This window comes from Ischnura elegans, chromosome 9 (genome assembly GCF_921293095.1).
Source record: "Ischnura elegans chromosome 9, ioIscEleg1.1, whole genome shotgun sequence".
NCBI lineage: Eukaryota > Metazoa > Arthropoda > Insecta > Odonata > Coenagrionidae > Ischnura > Ischnura elegans.
In genome coordinates this window covers 21444331-21469353 of record NC_060254.1, presented here as the reverse complement: position 1 = coordinate 21469353, position 25023 = coordinate 21444331, and the positions used below count along the sequence as shown (strand labels likewise).

The 25023-nt window shown below is 38.0% G+C and overlaps 1 protein-coding gene and 1 long non-coding RNA gene across 2 annotated transcripts; one reads left to right on the top strand and one right to left on the bottom strand.

Moving 5' to 3' along the window:
- Positions 1–4453: 4453 nt before the first annotated feature.
- Positions 4454–13182, bottom strand: LOC124165643 (spermine oxidase-like). The gene is made up of 6 exons (XM_046543117.1): positions 13040–13182; positions 12490–12726; positions 12072–12400; positions 11498–11862; positions 9669–9969; positions 4454–5287 (listed from the first exon to the last, which is right to left on the bottom strand). The coding sequence occupies exons 1-6, from the start codon at positions 13093–13095 to the stop codon at positions 4842–4844; spliced, it is 1734 nt and encodes a 577-aa protein (XP_046399073.1). The 5' UTR covers positions 13096–13182; the 3' UTR covers positions 4454–4841.
- Positions 13183–13312: 130 nt separating this feature from the next.
- LOC124165644 lies at positions 13313–21668 on the top strand. Its single transcript, XR_006866276.1, has 3 exons — positions 13313–14540; positions 21263–21495; positions 21577–21668. It is a non-coding gene; the product is annotated as an uncharacterized LOC124165644 (long non-coding RNA).
- The last annotated feature ends 3355 nt before the right edge of the window (positions 21669–25023 follow it).

Sequence of the window (25023 nt, the reverse complement as noted above, 5' to 3'; positions counted from 1 at the left end):
ACTTCCCAAAGTATGTAAATTTCTTCCAACTGTCCCATTGACTCAAGTCTCTTGCGAACAAGCATTTCCTAAATTGAAACTTATCAAGATTAAGATTGGTTCTGTCAAACGAAAATTTAAAATCTTTACTTTTAATGCACTCGAATGATAATATTTTGAACACTATAGATCCAGACACCATTTTTTATGAGCATATTTTTTTGTTATTTTCCGTAGGAAATGAAGTTAGTAAGTTAAAATTGTCTCGTCTTAATTTCTCTTTGTGTGTTAGTTTAAGAAAATTACACTTAAATTACAAAAATTCGTGGAATACATCCTAGGACGTCAGCAGGATTCAGGGCCCTTACCAGAAATTTGACTTGACCCATCAAAAGATTAGAGGCCTTTTTCACAGAACGAATGAGCACAGCAGCTGTCAAACCTATAACATTAATAGTTTCATTCATACAAAAAATTAAAGGCACTAGTTGTTGATTCAAGTTTAAATATAGTATCCTTGTGTTTTCCTGTTCAATAGATATTTGGAATGAGTACTTAGCCCTTATATTCACTGATATAAAAATTTTCAACTTGTTTATCAATACATATGTATATACATACATATAAAAGAGGATGTCTGTCTGTCCACTATGCACTTTCATATGGCTCCACAGATTGTGATCCAAGTTATTACTAAGGTGCATTTTATGCTCTGGAACCCCATAGTGCTCCTTTTGGTTGTGCCCAACACATCATATACGTCATTTTCTCGTACCATTTGTTACGTCATGCAATAAAACTTCTGCAGTTGTAAATCCTGTCAAGTAGGCACACCTCTTGACACGCTCTAAGGGAAAACATAACTCAAAGGAGTCTACACTTAACTATTAATATTTTTGGTGCAAACCTTTTTGCCGGGTATGTATTCACAAGACATTATTGATCTACCCACATAACGATCAATGATGTGGAGTGGGGTATAAGATGATACCATGTGCAATATACGGAAATCGTTTTTTCCATCTTGTACTGTTCAGTGCCTTTTGCTTACAGTGTTACTTCAATTTGTATTAATGGTGGGATACATTGGGGTTGGGGGGTTCTAAGTTTCCCACTTCTTTGCGTACTATCCTTCCCGAGCAATGCCGGGTGGCCTCCTAGCAGTGGTGGTTACAGCTGGGGGTGTGCGCCCCCCCCTTGCTGGGCCGCCTGCATTGCCACATACTGCAGAACCACAATTGTAAATTTTTTATATCATAAAATGGCATTGTTTTGCACACAATATAAACATAACCAGTTAAATTTTTTTCTTAAACTTTGCATGTGACTTGATTATTTTATTACGATAAAAGTAAAGGAAGCTCAAGATATTTTTTGTACCTCCTCCCCCCCTTGAGTTGTTTCTGTATCCGTAACTGCCTTGTAGTTGTATTATATTACTTGATGTTTCACTTTGTTAGTTTTAATGCTAGAATTTGCATTGAAAATTGCAGGAATGAAGGAAAATTGTAAACCAAATTGGATTCTTTGATTTTTTAAATATTTTCATTAATGCTGCGTGTGTAGTGTGAAGGTGTATTTTTTGATAGCAAATTTACTGTGCTAGAGTCATGGAAAATACTTTGAAGGGTCGAGTCGAGGTCCCAAGGAACAGGCCCAATCCCTTGCTAAGATGGCTGGCTCATGATGAGTGCAGGCATGACCGAGTTTATGGCCTGAGGTGCGACCAAAGCCCATTCCATGCTGGTTGCTGATACATAATTGGTCATCTGTCAGAAAAGTTTGCATTGGCTACAGCAGACAATAGGTGTGAAAGGGTTAAAAATCAGGCAAATCATCATGCAATGAAACTTATCCTTGACTTGTCATTATTGCAGCAATCTTGTCATCCTTTGCATTTACGAGGGTCATCCAGAAAATAAGTTCCGTTTTTCTTTTTTAAATCGAGTTTTTATTGAAAAAAATTCAAACTTGCAGGAAACGTTTTTGACAATATGTATTATTTTTCCACATAATCTCCAGAGACCTCAATACACTTCGTATACCGAGAAATCAGCTTCGAAATCCCCTCCTCATATAAGCTTCCCGCCACCACCTTGGTCCAGTTGGTGACTGCTTCTTTCACTTCCTCGTCACTTGTGAAACGTTCTCCGGCTAATCCCTCCTTCATTTTGGTGAACAGATGAAAGTCTGAAGGGGCCAAGTCGGGACTGTAAGGTGGATGGGTCAGAACATCCCAACTGAACTGATCCAAAAGTTCCGTAGTGGATCGAGCGACGTGAGGCCTTGCGTTGTCGTGGAGAAGGCACACACCAGAGGTCAGCATTCCTCTTCTCTTGTTATGGATTGCCCGACGAAGCTTCTTCAGAGTCTCACAATACCGGGAGGCGCTAATTGTTTCTCCTTGAGGCAAGAAATCAATCAGGAGGATCCCTTTTTGGTCCCAGAAAACAGAGGCCATGATCTTCCTGGCTTCCTGGCTGACTTGACAACTTTGAATTTTTTCGCACTTGGGGAGGTGGTGTTTCCACTGCATGGATTGTCTTTTGTTCTCTGGGGTATAGTGCGACACCCAGGTTTCATCTCCAATGACTATGGACTTGAGAAAAGGAGCCCCTTCCATTCTGTAGCGGCCCAAAAATTCACGAGCTGCAGCCACTCGTTGGGACTTGTGTTCGGGCGTCAGCTCTCTCGGAACCCATCGGGCGCAAACTTTTCGAAAATCGAGTTTTTCCGAGACAATCTCATGAATGATGGATCGTGAGATCTCAGGGAAACACTCATGGAGTTTGTCCACAGTGGAACGGCGATCTTCGCGTACAGCACTGTCGACTTTTTCCACAAGTTCGTCCGTGACAACTGAGGGTCTGCCTCTTCCACTTTCGTCCTCAAGTGAATGTCTTCCCGCCTTAAATTCACGAACCAATCTCCTCACCATTGATTCACTCATTACACCCTCTCCATACACAGAAACAAGCTGTTGATGAATTTCAACCGATTTGAAACCACGGGCATGAAGAAATTGAATCACTCCGCGCACAACAACTCGAGACGGAACAGGCACCGAGGTGGCGGGACGCGACGTCGAGGACTCCATTTCAACGAGTTGCTGTGACTCTGTTTTCAAGACTAATGAGCCTATCTCCCTCTCATTCTATTCAGAAGATTCCCCTCTTTTGTACAATGTAGTCACATTTGTCAAAAAGTGCCTCTAGCGATCTACAGACCAAAACGGTCGTACATCCGCAGCTGCCTTAGTGGCAAACATATTCATTTTAGCTTTTCAGCTTAGCTAAATTTTGTCCTGAAGACCTCATGGTCACCTCCATTTTTCCAAATGAAAAATGCCCATTTCGCTGCTCTAACTCAGCAATGCTCCACACATTCAACTACTATTTTCACCTTTAAACTGTGCCTTTGAAGTTTTTTGTGACCAAAATCTAATTTCCCTGACTTCCAGTCTCAACTTCTACTCCCCTGATACATATGTGTGAACTATGATCATCTCATGAAAATTGGTATCATGTTTTCTTATTTTAAACTTACGAGAGAATGGCTGAATGGGGAAGATTATTTCTTAATTTATATTTCACTTCCTCCCACTGAATGCCTTTGATTTATGTATTCAAATTTTGCGTAACTCCATTCATTCCTCTTAACTATTTCCCTGGGAATGATTTACCTTTGCAGTAAAAGAGCAGCTTATTTGGATATAAATTTACAAACTGGGTGCAGAAGACCCTTAATGAGGTATTAAGCAGCAGTTTGCTTCATACACTGGTGAAGGAAAAGTTCTAGGTGCCATGGGATAATTCTGTGAAGAATTTGAAACCAGTTTTGTATGAGTCATTCGCAATCCTATTATTCAACAGCCATTATCCATAAAAATTTGTTGACACAGTTGCCTTGATTGTTTAAAGCTAGTGTCTAACATCATTAGCGTGCACACTGCCTCTGCTACAAATCAAAAACTGTAGGAGCCAAAAGATTCATTGTCAGCAGACAATGTTCTGTACTGATGTTGAAAAATGGCTGCCATATCCTTACCATGGAAATAAAAGATGATACATAATTAGTTGTGAGCTTCCAAAACTGATGATATTCACCCTCAGCTAATGATTTGCAGGACTGACAGCCAAAACAGTGGTATGTACATAGCTTCACACCAGGGGCGGATCCAGGATTTCTTTCTGGGGGGGCACAAGCAAGGCCTTGTGATACAAAACGAACGCAATGATAATGGGACCGTATTAAAAATCTTGCATTTTTTTAAGGGTCTGGGGGGGGGGGGGGGGGGGCACTTGCCCCCCCCTCCCTATGCTTCACACCATCATACAAGAACCAAACCATACTATTAGAGAACAAAAAACTTTCCGGCCTGGTTACTTCAAATAGAAATTGAGCCATATTTCAAAAATGAATACATATATTACTCCAGACAACTACTCAATTGCCACAGATAATAACATGTAAGTAATTTCCATGATTCTGTATTTGTTCAGATACAATGATGATTAATTTCTAATATATGCTTTAACATACCAGAGGTTTACTTCTCAAAGAAAGCTTAAATGCTGTCTATTAATTATGAAAGAAATTGAAATATAAATTATTACAAAAACTGTGCTTGGTAGAATGAAGGAATCTTCATTCATTCTCAAACAAGGCTTTCCTTAAGTATAATACGATTATCGTTCAATGAGCAAAAGATAATAATTAGAGCATAAACCAGCATTCATAATGCTTTGATATATATTTTACAAAGAATCCAATCTATGGACATCAATGAGTACATCTTGAACTACAAGAACGATAGTCAATTGGATGATGGGATGATGTTACTGCGATTAAGGATAAAAAGATTAGCATATAGGTTTTGGGGAAGCAGGAGGGCATTGTATTTCTGGAGGAGGCCTTTTTGTCATCTCAATAATTCTCTCAGCTTCCCTCAATCCACTGAGTCTAGCTCCATGAACTGTTCCATAATAATCAGCAGACGTTGCTTCTCCAGCAAAGAGCAGTATAGGATCTGTAACACCTGGATGTGGGCCTACACAATCCTGTCCTCCACCTTGATCATAACAAGGCAATGGTCGACATAAGTCTGCCATTGGGTTAACATCATCCTCACAACCAACGGGCAAGTACGAATAACCTCCTCGGAAGTTAGGATCGCTACACCATGACGTTCGCAGGATTCTAATGGGAGGGGGAATCCCTGGATCACCAGTGAAAGTTCTTATCAAGCGAGTAACAACTTCAGCGACACATTCTTCATCAGCCCGCTCCATTGCCTCAGCTTCAGGACCTATTAAAAAAATTTATTTCAAATTTCACTACTATTTAAAAACATAAAAACTACATCCAACGACAAAAAAATCTTTAACCACTTAATGACTACACAGGTGATGGGCTCATTTATAAATTTATTTTTATGTCAATAACCACAGTCTAAGTAATGATGAGGCCCATATTTTTCTGATTCTCAATCTGATGCCTACTTCTCCCAGAATTTGCTGGAAAAAATCAATGACCTTAACCCTTTTGCTGAGAGGTTGATGACATAACAGACTCCTCGCACCCAACATCAAGCATGTCTTCACATCTCAGCTTTTCCTGTGCCTTGTGTTTTCACCTTACATGCATGTTGTTTTTTTAAAATCTTGAGAATGATTGTTAACCTCATCAAGCAGTGCTCTCAGAATGAGGTAAAACTCACATGATGTCACCAACTCGTGAAAAGAGGGTGGTGGCAACTTTAGTGATTTTATACTTCAATATTACAAGAGAATGGCTGAAAGACGAAGATTTTTTTCATCACAACTAAACTTTCCCGACCATCAACCAAATTCTTTAATGCATCGGGTCGATCAGGAATTTTTTCGTTCAGAGTAAATTGACCCCATTGCATGGGCATCATTGGCTATTCTTTATTGGGATGATAATGTGTGGGGGAGGACTAGTGGTAATTTTTAAATTGTTACTTCTCAAAACACTGTTATTACACATTTAGGAGGTGAAATTAGGTCTGAATAGATTACAACACCCACAAGTAAATTTTTACTGAAATTAATCTGGGTAAAAAAAAGCTTGAAACACAATTATTGACCCCACAATTGGGTGGGACATGCCTCCCATTGATGATGTCAGAGGTTGCATGTGCATAATTTAATTGCCGTTAGAAATTGACCATCACCATAATTAAGAAGATTCCAATTATTTGGGCCACAGGTTTTGAGCAGCAGCTGTACTTTCTTTGGACAAACCTCCAAGAAAAAACCCCAACAGAAGAATTGCCATGAATTTACTCAAGTTGATTGGGAGAGAGCGCCATTTAAATGGTCTATGCATCCATGGCATTTAACCATTACTAACGTAAAGGTTTCCGATTTTTTAAACACTAGAAGTAAATGTTCCAGATTTTTTCTCTCTATCTAATCAATCCTGAGCATGTATGTATATACTCTATTTCATTATCTCTCTCATTACCACTGCTTGAGTTATAAACACAAATTTATAAGAGTGGAAGCCAAGAGAATTATGATTATAATTACAAACTGAATTCGCAAAGTGCAATTCCCATAACATATCGTAAAGAACACCTTCTGATTATCCCTTTTTAATTTACTCCCAGAATATCAGATGAATAATTATGTTTTAAACATTTTTCATAACTATAGTGATCAGCTTGACCATGTCTGTAAAGATCCAAACTGGCTATGAGTTCAGGGAAAGGCACCTGACCTGCATGGAGAGCTGTTCACAAAACTGGAATCGTACAGGTAAAAAAAGAATGATTGTCACGCACGGGCCATAGAAAAGCAGACTCTACCATGGACAAGATTCCCTAGCTTTTACCTGACTACCACATTTCCCCGGCCTGTACCAAACCTAGTCTGTGGTTTGAGTTCTAATACAGGGGACATTTTTGAAATGCCAATCAAAAGGAAATTCATGAGGTAAATCTGAAATTAGTAATAGCCTAATGTAGCTGAAATTTCCAGGTTATAAAATATACACAAATAGCCAAAGGTTCATATTTTAGAATGACAGCTTCATTTTCTGAATCTATGAATACATTAGAGGAGAAACTATAAGTAATAAAATTTCTGTAATGTTTGGTTCTTTCCCAGCAAATAATAGCAGCAAAGGTTTCTCAGGATATGCACAGGGTAAGGTCCTCCATGCCTCCTTCCAACATTTCAATAAGCAACTCACCCATCGTCTTCATGATGATGGGCAAGTTGCTTATTGAAACATTGGAGGGAAACATGGTGGACCTGATCCTGTGCAAAACCTGAGAAACCTTCACAACAAAATGATAGTTTCTTATAGCAATGCAGTTAAAATGTAAGCCTCATGTATCTCATAGTAAGTTATTGCCATTTTAAAATAGTAATACATGAAATATTCTCAGAGAATTTGTAAAAGTAGGAAGTAACAAAAAACAACTCCTATGTTAAGATACAGGGACATGGCTAGGAATTAAGGCTAGAGGGGGTTTTAGGCAAAACTAATACTGGGAGGTCGGGGGGTATGGAGTACCCACCAGGGTAAGCAGGAGGTGCGGGGGCCCTCACCCACAAAATCTTTAAGATAAATGGTTAAAAATAGTGAGTTTACGGCTTTCAGAGGGATATTATATTAAACCTTACACTATTCTATTAATACACATATACTTGATGCACAAAGGTTAAGAAAAGACTTCGCTGTTTCACAAAATAAAATATATTTGCGACCGGTTGCGATACAGCGTATCATCATCTGGCAATTACAAGTATCAGTACATAGAATTTATACACTTGAAGGCGTTAGAGGGGCGGTGGAGTGGAGGTGGAGAAAGGGGGAGGGAATAGGGGAGGGGGTAAGGGAAGGGAAGGTAGGTTTGGGAAGTACGTCGCTGATGGGTCACTGCACGGGGTAGCTGAGGGTTGGTGTATGATGACGAAATACGGGGAGGGGTGCTATGGAGTGGCATCCGTAATGGTTTCTCAGGAAAAACATTGAAAAGAGGTGAATGGTGAGAATACAATTGCTCGTTAACTAATGTTATGTTGGGTGAGGTTTGGCCCCCTAAAATTTCCAACTGCTCGAGTGCGTCAAGCCTTGGGCCGTTGTTTTCTTTATGTAGGATTATCGGTTCGAAATCGCTTGTGTGGTCGGAATCCAAGAGGTGTTTGGCAAAGTGTGAGGTTTCTTTGTTATTAATAAAACATGAACGATGTTCCTTGGCCCGGATGTTGAAATTCCATCCAGTTTTTCCTATGTAACAGGAATTGCAGTCATTGCATCGGAGTTTATATACTCCGCTGTGTTCTCCGGCACTAATTTTGTCCTTGGCACTGCCCAACAGTTCGCCCAGTGTATTTCTACTGTAGAAGGCAGCCTTCACTTGATCTTTTGATGGTAATTTCCGGTTCTGTTGGATATACGACCAAGATAGGGGATTCTACGCCATTTCGTATCATCATCTTTCCCCCTATCTGTGTAAATAAGGTTGAGTGCGAGTCGTTTTTGTTTTTGGTGGTAAAGTTTGTCCATGAGAACTTCGGAGTACTCATTATTGGATGCAATTAGTTTGATTGTGTTTAGCTCCTTCATCCTGTTGTAATTCGACAATGGAATCATACATAGTCTGTGAAGCATACAATGTATTGCTGATAGTTTGTGAGAGAAGTGGTGTCGTGAATTGTGGTGTATTATTTGGTCAGTGTAACAATTTTGTCTGAAAATCGAGAATTCACATTTTTGGTTTACATTTTGAATGGTTAAATCTAAGTAATTCAACCTTCCTTCACATTCAACTTCACTAGTGATTTTGATGTTTTTGTCCAAAGAATTTAAAAATGACACGAAGTTGTCTAACTGTCTTAGTGAGCTGGTCCACACACAGAAAATGTCGTTGACGTATTGATACCACCGAAAAACATTTTTCACAAGGGTGCCATTAGAATTGAAAACACATTCTTTTTAGTTGTCCATATATATGTCAGCAAGGAGTGGAGACAGCGGGGATCCCATGGCGAGGCCGTCAGGCTACCCCGTGCAGTGACCCATCAGCGACGTACTTCCCAAACCTACCTTCCTTTCCCTTACCCCCTCCCCCATTCCCCCCCCCCCTTTCTCCACCTCCACTCCACCGCCCCTCTAACGCCTTCAAGGGTATAAATTCTATGTACTGATACTTGTAAATCACCAAATGATGATACGCTGTATCGAAACCGGTCGCAAATATATTTTATTTTGTGAAACAGCGAAGTCTTTTCTTAACCTTTGTGCATCATGAAGGAGTTTCACTATGTTACGCCAACCACCATCGCATTCATTCACATACTCATATACTAAATTATTATACATATTGAAAACTTCTCTCAGCCCTGGGGGGCCCAAAAATGTCCCAAAACCCCCCTCACTGTGCCACTGCTAAGATACTTCTCCTTTTGAACATGGCTTCAATAAAATTGTAAATGCATGCATTATCAGAGAAACTCAGTCCAATGAAATGATTTATTCCAAATATTGAAACAGCCCAAAAATTGAAATATGTACGTGGTTTGTTGGATCAGTCAAGCACTCTAATTTGATAAATTAAGGAGATGATAAGCAAAGAATAAATACATGAATAACAATGAATTTTGGCTGATTCATTTCCATAGAGATATGTGATGACCAGAGCAAGAAAATTATACCTGATATTTGTGCTTCAAGTACTCGAGATCCAGGATCATACACACAGCAAGGATCTTTTGGTGAATTTGAGGATGGAACTTCTGTAAATCCAGATATACCTCTGGCCCAGTCACAACCATCTGGTCTTCGAGCAGCCAACTCCTTGCTTGACCAAGCTAGCCTTAAACCACCTTCTCCAGGCCCCCAAAATGGCTTTTCATATTCTAAGAATAGCTTTCCAACACGACCAAAACCAGCTCGAGCAATAGCTTCAGTTTTCTCAGCTGGGAGGGCAGGGCAAAATAATGAGCTAGCACAAGCCTGTAAAGCAAGGAAAATGATGATGGTAAGAATATTTAAAGGGTGCATACTTTCCATAAATATGATTCACCTATACTGAATCACAAAATGAATGTCTGTGCTAAGAATCATAAATATGGATCATTCAGTGGTGAGCCATCCTGCACAGCATGTAGCATTATCTGAATATTAATGAAAGGTTCAACATGTTCAGACATGGTTATCGTTAAATCATTTTCATTCAACATTGTGCTTTGGGCTTTAATGGAACCAAGGTTTTCATTCCCTGTAGTTAGTTAATTTCTCACAGATTAGATACATTTTTCATATTTTTAAACCTTTTCACTAAGCTCGCATTCTATTGAAATTCTTCATCATAAATTCTTTTGAGTGAATTCTCACCATGCAATGGTAGATATAAAATCAATACCAGCAATTTGCAATACATAAAATCCAGATAACACAAAACACTAAGGCTATCTTGAATATTCAATCAACTTATTGGACATCTAAAATGTTCAGCTTGACTTATTCATAAGACATGCATGCCAAAAAATTATTCACTCAAGTGAAATTGTATGGGCTACCACTGACTCTTGAATACTTTTTTAGATACCAAGCTCAAAGGAATACCTAAGGAGGGAAGGGGGTCCACCCTTCCCCCTCAAAGTGACACATATGGCCAGCAACAGAAGGATATAGGTTCGAATTTTGATTTCAAGAGCATTGGTTTTACAAACTAATTTCACCCAAAGGTGAGTACATTTTTAAATCAGTGTGTGTGATGCCCAACAAAGTAGTATATTAAATACTATGCTTTGGATTTTAATAGGTTTTTTTTAATTGAAGGTAACCAATTCTTCTTATGTGAAGGATTTAACAATTTGTAGTGTCAACTTTTCTCTACTTCGCCTATTATCCTATTCACAATTCCAAAATAGTATTATCTGGGAAAAAAGTTAACCAATGAGTAGCAAATATTGATAACAAAAATCTTCATTGTAAATACCTTTGTAAAATAATATGAGACTTTGATCTGAGGTTTCTGCGGCGTTTCTTCATATGAGTCTTGGCTTCCGGGCATTCCTCCACGTTTAGATGTCCATAAGAAACTGTCGTCACTTATGGACATTTAAACGCAGAGGAATGCCCGGAAGCCAAGACTCATAATAATATGAGACCTTTAACACACCACATTCTGGGTCCTTAACCTTTCTGCTGCGGGTAATGTAATGTGAGTATGCACAACTAGTTGCAGGAAAAAATTTTTACTTTCACCCCACCCATTTACCAATTTTTCTAGCTCTTCTCACTTTTTAGGCCCAAACTATTTCTTTCCTGAGGGGAACAACTGGCTTCATCCAAATAAATATATATATATAAACAATATTCTACATGCTTTCTTCCTCTCGGCAGAAAAGAAAATAATTTGGCTCTCTGAAAATTTTCCCCACTATCTGTAAGCCCTGCCAACTTGCTAATACAGCTGAAGGGTCATAAGTTTTGTATTCACCAACAAATATTTCATCAAAATCCCACAATAGCTCACCTTAAGAACTCCAAGGGACACAGTAACAATGACATGATCAGCAGGGCATTCATCTCCATCAGCAGTGACAACTACAGCACGGTCACATCCAGCCGTGCCCCACCTCACCAATGCCACTGGTTTACAGTACTGCACACATGCCTCTGGTAGGTCACGAATTAAAGGAGCTATAATACCAATGAAACCCAAGGGAAGCCGTACATCACCTCCAGGGAGAACCATTTGAGAACCCAAGCAGGGGGCACTAACGGCAGAAAGATTGTCACCAATGTGAAAACGTGTTTCATTGCTGAGTCCAAACATTACTTTTGAAGCATCTTCTCTCTGTATCTCAGGGAACTTTCTCAATACCTCCATAATGCGCTCTAAAATAAAAACATAGTGTACTCTAAAGACAGGAAAATAAAGCACAGTACTATTTCAATTTCATCAACACGTACAGAGACATTTAACCTCATTCAGCACTAAGCTCCAAAAATGTGAACTAAAACTGCTGAAATAGCTGGGCTAAATGCTGACTGTAAAAGGACAATATTTTATTCTAGTCAGCTTTGTTATATAAATGGAACCTTACCATTGACGTAACTCCGCATAGTGAGGCACGTCTTTGTTGGATCTGATTTATTTATTTTTTCATGGATCAATTGATATGCATCAGATTCAATTTTTCTGTAAGCGTGTGCAGCTGCAAGACCCAAACATGGGTCAATGGGCTTTCCTCTGGTTGTATGAAATAAACCAGTGCGACAAGGATCCTTGCGAGATAAAGGAGGCTTCCCAAGAAGACCTTCTTGAGCTGCTAATGTGAATATCGAGTTAGAAAGACAGCCTCCCTCAACCCATTGGGCACCCAATTCCACCACTGTGTCTCCAAGCCAACAACTGTGGATACGTCCTCCAGCCCTATAAATGGTTTTCATTTTTTTAATCAAGAAGGATATAGCTCACTCAAGCACTAGGGTATTAAAATAGGGGAGAAATTGGGCATTTACCTATCCGATGCCTCCAATACAGTCACATTGCATATGCCATGATCCATTAGATGATTTGCTGCTGTTAATCCAGCTATTCCAGCTCCAATTATAACAACACGAGGATCTTTTGGGGGAGCAGGTGGCATACATGATGGAGGCAGGTAACATGATGGGTCAGATGGTGAAGGTGAAGTGCAAGTAGAGTTGTTGCTGTACAAACGAGCATTGCCAAGTGCAAGTAAGGCCTTGTCAGCACTACAAAAAGAAATATACCCATCATTAACTGAAGCTATGCCTGTTCATATAAAGTAATGCAGTAGCTATGGTACGATATAAACAACTCAATATTGTCTACAGACTTCAGAGTTCCCGGAAGTTGGATGGCACAAAACATATATTTGCCGTTTTTACTGATAAGTACTAAAAAAACACAAAAGAAATTGACAGAATGGAGAAAGAAAAATACAGAGAACTAATATACGCGATAAAAAGAGGCACAAACGTGTAATAAACAGTACTTTGGTATGAATCATAGGGAATATTATATAGAAGAGAGAAGGGATCGTACTTAGCTATATCCACATTCAACGTTCTTATTGCACGAAGCAATTTCGCAGCGAACATCTTCGTATTTCATCCGTTTTAACTGTGACTTAAAACGATATAATTTTGATTTTCTTCATCATTGCCAATTTCCGGAGTAACTACGTTGATTTGTTTACCTACAGTCACTCGTTTTTGATTATTATTGCTTGGATACCTATGATCCCCGAGTTTCTTACGAAGTCCCCTAGAAGTAGCGTAATTTCTGTGAATAACGTACAGCTAACGTGATAATTTTTAATTACCTTGAGTATAACTTCGTGGATTTATTGAGATCCGTACCCCAGCCTCTTAAAGCTCTCCGCGGTATCTATTTAAGGGCAAGAACGTACCCTTATGGCATTCGATATGAAACAAAAATGATCGTTAAAAGGAGTTTATGAAAGTGTAGAATATGGATTAAAAATACAGCAAAGATATCACTTGACTTCTCACAGAGACCAACTTAGACAACTGCGCTGACATCCAATAATTTTTTGGTCCTTTGAGAGCGGAATGCGAGGGAATAATACGCAGAATTATTCCTACATAAGTAAATAACCTCTATAGAAATGGATTAGATTTAAGTTGCTGTGGAATGAGGGAGAATTGACATGTCATCAGCATTTAATTATTATTTTACAGCGATCCTTAATGCTGTTAAGACACGTTCATGTTTCATTCTCGCAAGCCTCCAGAAACGACCACCAACTAAGAAATTTCACCGCAACATAGAAAACCCGTCTCGGGTAGTAAATGGTAGTCGCGAAATTTCACCTGTTTTTCACAACCAAGAATGGGCGAGTCGGACATAAGGTATAGATCTCTTAAGAACCTTTATCAAATTCGATGATCTTCAAACTCCACTCACAAGTGGACAAGGCAAATTAATGACGTACCTTGAGCCATGATACTAATATATCAGTACCATGATATATTAGTACCATCAGATATATTAGTACCATGCCTTGAGCAATCTAAAGAGCTCAAAGTAAACCAAAGAGTCCCGGCATTCCCAACGCAAAACGAGGAATCGCACGCCGAATTGAATGGCGTATTTCTTTGGTTTTTGGCAATTTTGCTTTTGGGTATATCCTTCTTATTTGCCAAGGTCTTCCTATCTAACTGATAGTAAGACGGCGGTATGTGATATCTCGAAGCGCGGTGTAAGTATAGTAGATCGCAATCGATCTGTTACTTGTGATATTCACTTGGAACCTCAGAGAAGGATAGCATATATTTCCTCTGAGCTTGGAACGCGTAGCCGTACGTGTGTGTGTGCGCGCGCAGGTTTTCTTTATGTTTACCCGCTATCGTGCCGATGTTGGCTGCATTGGCGATCATGGATATTATCACATTTTATTATTTTTATCAATGAGAGAGCATGAATTACGTGAATGCGGTTGGATACTTGTTTGTACGGATTCCATGTTTATCAAGGATCACCGTTGAGATTAAGCTGTAACTGCCGAGATAAACGAGGATTGGTAAGTTTTAAATGTTACCTATTCTAGGTAATGTGCTTTTAATTTAGTTTCAGAATGTGCGATGCTCATGGGCTTCTTTTAAGTAAATGTAAAGTGTTCTTTCTGTTACTCGATCAAAACAGGCACAGGTGAATATTTCCGAAGGAAGAAGTCGATTTTACAGGTTAGGGTCATGTTCACGGTCTTAGAATATGTCATGTTAGAGTATTGCCGATTTCAGTTATATTGGGCCAATTATAATTGGCCCAATATAACTGAAATCAGAAACTTGAGTATTTGTGAGCACCATAAAACCTTCTTCTTAAAAAATATAAAACATTTAAAGCAACTGGGATAGAAGACTGGCCCCTTGAAATGGTATTTTTTGCCATTTTTCTACCGGTTGAAAAAGGGCAAACAATACCTACCTCCTGAGAGAAAAACTACTTTGTAAAAAAAGTTTTGTAATAAAAGTGGCGGGGCTTATTCAGTTCATTTTTACTTTCTGTTCAATGAACCCTGTTCAGGTCTGAAATAAGTGGTTACATTGTTACATTATTTCAATCTAATCCGATATTTTTCTCAGCTCCACTATAAAGTTAAAAGGAATCATTTCTTCAAAGAAGATACTGCTACAAGTTAATGTCTAGTCCTCAGTAATTAGAGCAAAGGCTGGTCGAGGTTAGACAATTGTCTAACCTAACGTTAACGTATCTTCTCCTCACATTAATTTTATAAGTTGCGCTACATTAATCAAGTAAAATATATGCATACATTAAAGAAGTTTTTATCAATAAAAATTGGAGAAAGTAAGCCTGTAATGACATATATCCTGTATTTTGCAAAATGATCATGATGGGTTCAAAAAAGCAACAATGAAGTTATCCCCAGCAATCATGGGTAAATTCTATGAATTCCTTAAAGTATTCCAGTTAAAAAAATGTATACATACATGTATTTTTCTTATCGGGAGAAAAACAATCTGCACTTAAACATGTTTTAAGTTTTACACTGATTATGTACTAGATTTATGTCATGAATATTTGCTCTGGCATAGAAAACTGTCAGCACCAGCATGTCACCACACTTGAAAGATAACCCTACGCTGACTACCATAGAGTCATGAAAAGGGATTTTGTTTTGCATAAAATTTTTTTTAACAACAAAGCAAGCAAAAAGCCATGAATTTTATTTTATACAGGTGGTGGATCATACCTTGAGGAATATTAGAAAAAATAAATTAGCTTGATTCACAAAATTGCCTTAGGTCAAAATTTGATGTTTTTGACGCAAAATTTTCTAAAATCTTATGAAGCTCCTGAGTTTAGAGAATTTTTAATATTCCCTAGGATATTTTTCAATTAGTATTTGAAATCCTCATGACTTCTATAGTAAAACTGCAAATTTTCATAAGAATTGGATGAAAAGGATGGCTGTGGCAAATTATTTCCCTCTGGAGGTACAAGTGCCTCTGGAGGCCAGATTCATTGAAAAACTGCAGTTTCACCCAAACTTCAAGTAGTCGTGAAAAAGCTAGTAGAGATAGCCAAGTAATATTTTATGCTGTTTCATTCCTGCATGGAGGGATGAAATTTCCCATGTTGCATCAAAATCCGAGTCTGTGGGTGTCATGCCTGGATGAACTGACATGGAATGACCCATAGGGGTGTCTAAAATTGGGACTCAAATCCTTGGAAGGTCCATGCTTGTTTCAGTCTGATGTTGTTCCAAGGGTGCATATAGGACTTTTTCTGGGGGGGGGGACCCGGGTCTGATAGGAAAAAGGTCTCACATTTGATATGAAAAACAAAATACAGCAATTACTGTAGGAAATATGAAAATATTAACAAGTTATATATGTGATAAGGACAGTTTTCAAACTCATTTCCTGCTTGGGCGAGTCTTTTTCTCGAATGCTGACTAGCAAATGACCTTTGACCAGTAAATCTGCCTTCTTGACTTGGGATCAGGGGTGGTCTGGCAGGGTAGGCTAGTCTGCAATCTCCGAGGGTGCAGAGCTTATAAGCTATAGGGCTAACCCTATAGGGTGCCCCCGCAACGCTCATGTCTATCGTGAAGCCTGTATGAAAGATGTAATAAGAAAAGACTCGTATTACTTGAAGCAAAGTTTTTTTTGCATTCATAAAATTGTACGCTTTCATTAGTTGCTTTTTTTTTACTACATACTCAGTGTAAAACATTATATGTATAAAGGAAACTCAAATAAATGTGTCAGAAGGTTAAAGAGAACCTGATGCTTTTTGGATTTAGGAGTACTGGAAGCTGTGAAACGGTCTGGCAAGGAGGAAAAATGTTTGTGGTGGTGGTTATAGGCTTAAAAATAGATGAGAATTTTTATACATCATTGCATTCATTTTTTTTGTATATTACGGAGCCTCAATAATTTAATTTGGTATGAGTAACTTTCATATTGAAACGAAGAAAATATTTCTTACAGTACTTGTTGTATGTTGTTTTTAATCTTAAATATGAGAAGACTGATTGCCTGTCAGACCCTGTGCCTCTTCCCCCCCCCCCTCCCCCAGAAAAAATCCTGGATCCACCCTTGGTGTTGGTACTATATCTTAGTCCCAAAGATTTGAGTGTTTTTTCTGCTGAACCAGTGTTTTATACTGTGATAATTTATTCACTGATCTGTTGTTTCATTAAAGGCCTTTCCTACAGCCTTGTAGTGTTTTGCTTTTTTACAATTTTTTTTGAAGTAGTACAATAACACATTCACTCTTGTCAAGATTGAGCTGTGAAAAGTGAGCTTGTTTGAGAGTAAGTAATTTTTAATAAATTCTATGTTTACATAAATTATTTATTTAGAAGTTATTGGAATGCATGAAATTGAGTTTTTTTTATTATATCCTACCCTAGAAATTCACCAAATTAGATGAATATGTATTTATTTTCATTTGAAAAACCATTTCAATTGAAGTGTTCAATTTAAATTTGGCACTTTTTCAAGTAACTTTTTTCTGTTAAAAAAGTGTCAATTTTCAGCTGAACATTTTTTCAGTTGAATATACCTCCAGTAGGGATATGAGTTCTGGTAATTCTCAATCTATGGTTTAGGGTCAAATGTGTAATAAAACTGAATTTATATATCTACTGATTTTTATATGCCACGTGAACATCAATGAAATTTGCGTTAATTGACGTGAGGTGAACCTAAATCATAGAACTGCGAAGCGTAGCTTGGACCATCTGATTAATGCGATGCGTGAAATTTGCAGTTATGCTTTTAAGCCAGCGGTTCCGAACCTTTTTTTCCTCCCGTACCACACTTTATGTATAAGACTGATATTGTACCCCTATAATGTAATATGCCCATTTTATTACATAATTTCACTACAATGGGTAGGTGACAATTTTTATTAAAAATAATGGTATAATTAGAAACTTTGTTTTAAATACCCCATTAAATATGCATACATATTTCCTGGTTAAGATTTTATTTTTCTCTAGTGTAAACTTAGGTTTTTTGCTGTCCAATTATAATTTTATTTGTTATTTTTTTTGTATTTTATTTTAATCTGATTCTACTGTAAGTATATATACTTAACTCTTAGATTGCAGGAACATTTCAATACATTTTGCCGCTGACTGTGGCATTTGCCCAATATTTTTATTGCTACCAGCATATCTTGCACTTGGGAACTTACCCTCACCATAATGATCGCTAAGGGGCTTAACTCTACCTAGATTAACTGAGGGAAATAAACCTTGGCAGAAGCATTTATCAAATATATTTTATTCAAAACCAAGCAGTGTTATTACAATTTTACCTTTATAGAAAACTTGTTTTAACAGAGTTAATTTAATTCTCAGACGGTATAGTTATGGTGCTATAAATCTTCATAGAGATTAAAGAAAACATTTGAAATAATTATATGGGATAATTATGGAACTTATTTATGAGTGTGATCCATTAGACTGTTTTATTGCACTTAGAATTTTGAAATCAGGCCCAAGTGTTGGGAGATAAACCCTTAAATCAGGCATGTATGATGCTTGTTTGGAAATTTGTTTTTTTTTTTTGAGGGCGTAAGAAGAAAAAGCTCTCTCCACTAGTTCAGTATTAGTTAACAGAACAAAAAATTGAAGCACTTTTTTAGTCATTGGTCCATATTCATCTCTAATGCATGCCCAGAAATTTACCAGGCGTTTTGTCTTGAAATCCAACTGCAAGGAAGAGTTTTTCCTTTTCCTGAATGGATGATGCAACGGTTTTAAAATTATCTTCAGTGAAAGGATATGCAATCTAGTTTTCTCCATCTCCATGTTCAGGGAAATACTACCTGAAAGAGTCTTTGAGGTTTGTCAATTTTAACTCTCTGTCATATTTGACCTCGGCAGATAGTATCAGGTTATTATCATTTAAAAAGCAGAAGAGTTCTTGGATGAGGACCAATTTGGATTCAGAAAAAAACAAAGGAAGCAAGGGAAGCAATATTGGCCCTTAAACTGCTCATAGAGAAGAGCATGGAAAAGAACAAGCCAACGTTCGTTGCGTTCGTGGACTTAGAGAAGGCATTTGACAACGTGGATTAGAGCACAATGCTTGGAATCCTAAAGGAAATTGGGGTTCTTTACAATGACAGAAGAATCATTCACAGTTTATACAAAAACCAAGTAGCCGTGATAAAATCAGGGCCCAGCTGTGAAGAAGCAAGAATTAAGAAAGGAGTGCGACAAGGCTATACATTGTCACCCGTAATTTTCTATGTTTACATTGAGAAAGATATTAATGAAATCAAAGAAAAGGCATTGGGAGTGAATATCCATGGAGAAAAAATTAGGATGCTAAGATTTGCCAATGACATAGCTGTTATAGTAGAAACAGTAGGATTTGAAAAATATTCTGGTTAATATGGGTAGGGTAATTAGTAAATACCAACTGAAAATAAGCACGAAGAAAACCAAGATATTAGTATGCAGCAGAAGAGAAGTCAAGACTAATATTAAAATAGGGAGGCAAAAACTGGTAGAGGTGGATGAATTCAGTTATTTGGGAAGCAAGATAACTGGTGACGGGAGAAGTAAGAAAGAAATTATCAGCAGAATAGCTCAGGCGAAGAGAGTATTCCACCAAAAGAGAGACCTGCTTACAGCGGGAAACTTAAATATGGAAGTAAAGAAACAATTTATAAGAACCTACATTTGGAGTAAGCTCCTATATGGAAGTGAGGCATGGACGATGACCGCAGCGAAGAAAGCAAGGATAGAGGCCTTTGAAATGTGGTGCTACAGAAGAATGATGAAAATCAAATGGATCGACCGAGTTAGTAACGAGGAAGTCCTAAGAAGAGTAGGAGAGAAGAGAAGCCTGATGAAAACCTTAACAAGAAGATGGAACAACCTTATAGGCCACATCTTGAGACATGACGGCCTAATGAAGACAATCGTCGAGGGACAAGTGGAAGGCAAGAATGGGAAAGGAAGACCTCAAGCGAAATATATGGAACAAGTAAAGAGAGATGTGAAAGAGAAGAAATACGTAGGTGTGAAAAGATTAGCTGATAGGAGAAATGAGTGGAGAGCTGTGTCAAACCAATCCTAGGATTCTGCGTCAAACCAATCCTAGGATTGTTGACCAGTGATGATGATGTTTAAAAAATTTCAGCCTTATTTTTAACTCTTGTAGATTTTCCAACACCAAATTTTTTCAGCATGGACGTAATCTTCTTTGAAACTTGAAAAACCATAATTGAGCTGTTCTGTAGGCCTAAGTTGAACTAATTCACCTGTGAAAAAATGTCTCCCAACTAAGCAAGACTTTGAAGCCAGTCACTGTCATTGAAATTTGGAGCCAGCATTTTCAGCAAGAGGACAGTATTTTCATGGTCTTTCTTGGCAGATAGTAAATAAGGTCAAACTCTTGCATATTTTCCATACTTTATTGAAAGTCATTTGAAAAAGCTAATTTCTTTGTTTTTTTACTGGGCGTGTTTAGTTTCAAGAGGACACAAATGTAAGGAAGGCTTCATGCTACCATTTCTTAAAACCCTTCCTCTTTCAAAAGACAGTGGATTTGTATTTTCCTCATCCCCAGTAAATGTAAAGCCATATTTTTAATATTCACCTGAATATTTTCGTTTCTTAGTTTTACTTAGCATTCGCCATTAGCGATTATTTTCATCATACCCCGACTGGTTTGGTGCATACCCCCAAGGGGTATGTGTACCGCGGGTTGGGAACCACTGTCATAAACCATCAGCAGGCAAATGCGTAAGGTTCTCTTCTAGGAAAGTGAAGAGCATATTGACAAAGTAGTGGAAGAGGACCTACCTCTTCAAACAGAGGTAATTGGTCTTGCTGTGGAGTATAATTTTGCATTATATATGAGGAAAGGTGAATTATTTCTACCTTGCAACAACAGCCACCTAATTGTATTACATACTTAACAATGTGGAGATTCTATCAGTGGTTCACATGTAGATCGTTAACTAATAAATTGTATTTTTGTCAGATAGTTGTTGGATCACCACTAGCTGAGGAAAGAGAAGATGCCCAAACGTTGGAGGCTCCTACAAGAGGTGTGAAAGCCTAGTGTGCTCTTCCATTTCTTTTATTTCTTATTTATTATTCTTAATATATTTTATTTCAATTCACCTGTAGGGCATGCTCTGGTCGTGTGCAACAATGTAAATGGATTAGAAAATTATGTTTTTGGTAATTTCGACACTCTGTTGTTATCAATGTGCATTTTTCTCTTCATTTTCTCCTCCTTCTAGCAGCTAGCAGTGGTTAAGAGGTTGCCTTCCATATCCTAATTGAAGGCCAGACTTGGCAGAGGGATTCTATTATGGTAACAATTTTGGAAAGGCAGCGCCTTGTGGTTGATAAGGAGAGATTGGCCATGGAAACAGATAACCAAGGAACTCTCATTGGAATTTAAAATGTTGTCTCGAGGGCTATGGACCCCGATAATGCCAGGGTCATAGTTTTCCCATTCGAGGAGGATGGGGTAAGTCACCACAGATGTTGCCATCAGTTGATTACCCTACTAATGTTTACTATTTGGTAATTTTTGGTTCTTTTATTTCAGGGATCACCTCCTTCATATTCTCTCCCCTTCTTGCATGTTTAAAAAGTCTCTTGTATATACCATAGCATTGAAATGAATGATATTCTCTTTTATATTTTCATTTTTTACTACTCCCAGGGGAGTTATGATTTTTGGGGTGTGTTGGGTGTCCAAGAGGAATTGTAACCATTTCATTCAAAGCAAGTTGACTGATAGATTTGGTTCTTGTCCCTTTGGTGCATGTATCTCTTGCATGCATGCCTCTCAGTGGTCAACTGGGCAACTGTGGCAATCCACAGGCTAAATGCTTGTGAGAGCAGAAAGTAGTTTTGCTTGTAGTATGCCTCCTGCATTAAGTTCTTTTTGTGTATGCATTTTGATAGCTGATATTTCAAGGAGCTAATCCAAAAATGGGTTTAATTAGGTTATTTTTCAGATTACATATAGCTGTATTACTTCATCAATCCATGATGAGTACTTGTAGAGTAGTTCACTGGAGGCAACAGGCTTGCATAAGGAAACATATCTGGGGGACTACCTTTAGTTTGGCTAGTGTCCTTTAATTAATTATGTCAGCTCAAATTATGAAGAATATGTGACATGAAAAAGTTGGTTGGATCACTCAAATCCTTCCACAGCATCAGGGTTGTTTTCCTTGGGAAGGGAATCCCCTGCAAAAAATGAAAATATTTTCTCTTTTAGAATGCCTGAAAAATGGAGGAAGAGAGTAGAAGTTATGGGGTAAATGATGGACTATGTCAAACTTAAGAGGGAAATTAAATGAGAAGTGGGAAAGAATCATGGAAGAATAGTAAAATGTTATTGCAATCCTTTTCAAGCCAGCAACTTGCCTCAATAATGAATGGCTTGTTTTTACTTAGAGAGATACTTATAAATGTAATATACAGATACTGAAAAAATATCAATGGTTTAGCATGCTATTTAGACATGTGGAAAAATTCACGTGCAAGCTTATGCAGATAAATTGGTTGGTGTCTCACCTGGAACAAGAAAGATTAACCTGATGAAGAAATAATATTTGAGTATAAAAATAACATTTTTATAAAATCCACGTTTTAAGAAAAAGAAGAAAATATATGCCTACTTAAATTATTGAAAATTTCAAATCTGGTTGATGAGAAAGTAAATATGTTTTAGAAGAACATTTCGGATATCTTTAACGAAAAACGTGGTGCGCATGTAGGATTACATTAGCTTTCGCTAAGGGACAAATCTGATATATATTGACCAGCAACTATTAATTTTATGATCTCATATGGAAATTGAGAGGTTAGAGGTACATGGTGGTTTAATTAAAGTATGATGCTCGATGCTTCAGAAATGTTGGAGATAATACAACATTTAGAGAATCACACCCCCCTTGCTAACAAGCAAGTGCTCCCCTCTCACTCCCCTCTCTTTTCCATCCCCATCAGTGAACTCTCACAGTGACAACCATAAAATTTCTATGTGCCTATCCACCTACGTGCCATTAACATTTCCTAGAAAGAATACCATGCAGTTCTTCTACTAAAATTCCCCCTGAGACCCATGTCCTTCGGGGAAATCATTACCCCATGCCCGCACCATCCACAGCCGGACTCATGAACTACCATAGACTATTGTGATTTGGATAACTCAATGTACCCCCGCCAATCCTCTTTCTTCCCCAGCACCACCTTCCTCAGCCCTCGTCTCCTTACCCACCTTAACCTTGCCCTCCCCTCGCTGTTCCACAGGAAAAACCCTTGTCCCAAACCTAGGCTGCTCCCCCTCCCCCCACCCGCACCCACTCAATCAGCCCACTCCCTTCCAATAGATGTCCTTACTGTCGTATTCATTATGTATGTATAAATATAAGGTGCATGTAAGATCTGAAGATGTAACTACGTTACGAAACCCAGGTCGAGCCCATATTAATATTATAGTGGACCTTTAAAAGTTTTACTCCTTTATTTCCAATATGACATTTACATGTAATTCTGCCCTTGTTGCATTCTTACTCTCAGTGAAAATTTCTTTGAATGATATCGCTTTGGTAGCCCGTGTACAGCTATGGGTAGTCTTTCTCCTTCTCCTGGAGCATTTAGGGGAATTTCTGTCTGAAATTCCACCCCAGGAAGAGGCATTTTACAGATGAAACTGTGGAAAATGCAATTTTAACTGAGCCCTACTTTAAATGAAAAATAGATGCCATGCTGTAGTTTTATGTTTATTGGTACATAAACTGTGCTTCAATAAGGCAATGCAAAATAGCACAAAAAGTAATGATATTCATTGCTTGGTAATGCAGTGCATGCTAGATCCTTCCTTAGCCACCTCCATCTAGCTTTCAGTACAGCAAAGAGCCTTTCCACAATTCATCTAGCCTTGCAGTTCATTTGGAGGTGTACCTGTACTCAGGAGGGCCTTCCTCTGCATGAGGCAAAGGTATCATTAAAATTGGCTCCAAGGCATAACCACAGTCCCCCAAAATGGTGCAGAAAAATCTCCAGAGTACACTCAATGAAAACAATCAATAATAGTTAAACTTATATTCTGTCATTATTCATAATAGAATCCCCAATAAATAAAATTATGCCATCCCATATTGAATTTTGACCGCGCAACAAACAATTTTGAGAATTGCGACCTCCGCAAAGTGGTCTGAAATCGAAAAAAGCCGGACAATAGTCCAAAATGGCTTTTTTTGAGATAGAGACTTAAAAATTAACATTGATACCCATAATTGATGGCTGATTATGCATTTGTAAGCCATTTTACATACATTTGATCCGTTGCTGAGATACAATAGCTCAAACATGACCAATATTTCAAAAACGCGCGCGATCTCGTTTTTCTCCGAAAATCTTTGAACAGGTGGTGTTGCAGTTGTATGATTATTTATGGAATAAAAAATACAGTATTCCTTTGACCAGATGCTTTGGCTATATAATGGTTTTTGAGGATTTTGGTTCACATCTGTATGGTTTTGCAACACAAAATGGTGTACCCATTTTTCGCCTGAAATTTTAAATAAAGTTGACATTATCTTTCGTTTACGAAATATGGTAATCGAGAAATTTACATCACAGTGTGAAGTAGAAATTTCTTTAGAATACTGCGAAGAAATCTTGGAAAAAAGTTTGCGACCAAGGAAATGAGAGCGATTTTTCGATCGCCCGTCAAGTCTGAGCTACGCGACGCGGGACCCTAAGGCTCGGTAACTGCGGTCTATTTATCAAGTTTTTTCAGAATTAGTTCTTAAAAATCGTCGTTTGAAGCATGGCAAATAGTCAGTATTGTCCTAAAACACTATTGCCAGGATAATTGATCGATCAAGTTGACCGTTTAACGCATCACTCCGGTGAAGATGGTATAAGGATTAGATTTTTGTTCGAACCATTCTACGTTTAAGAAGTATGCTTCGGATATTGAAGTATTGTTAAGAGATTAAGTCGGCATGCGAAAGAGAGAGAAATAAACAGT

Excerpts from the sequence above, each read along its gene's own strand:
- LOC124165643 (XM_046543117.1), bottom strand. The coding sequence starts at position 13,095 with ATGTTCGCTGCGAAATTGCTTCGTGCAATAAGAACGTTGAATGTGGAT. Across the intron at positions 12,401-12,489 it reads GTATTGGAGGCATCGGATAG|GGCTGGAGGACGTATCCACA; the intron begins GTAAATGCCCAA and ends AACCATTTATAG. Across the intron at positions 9,970-11,497 it reads TGTCCCTTGGAGTTCTTAAG|GCTTGTGCTAGCTCATTATT; the intron begins GTGAGCTATTGT and ends CTTGCTTTACAG.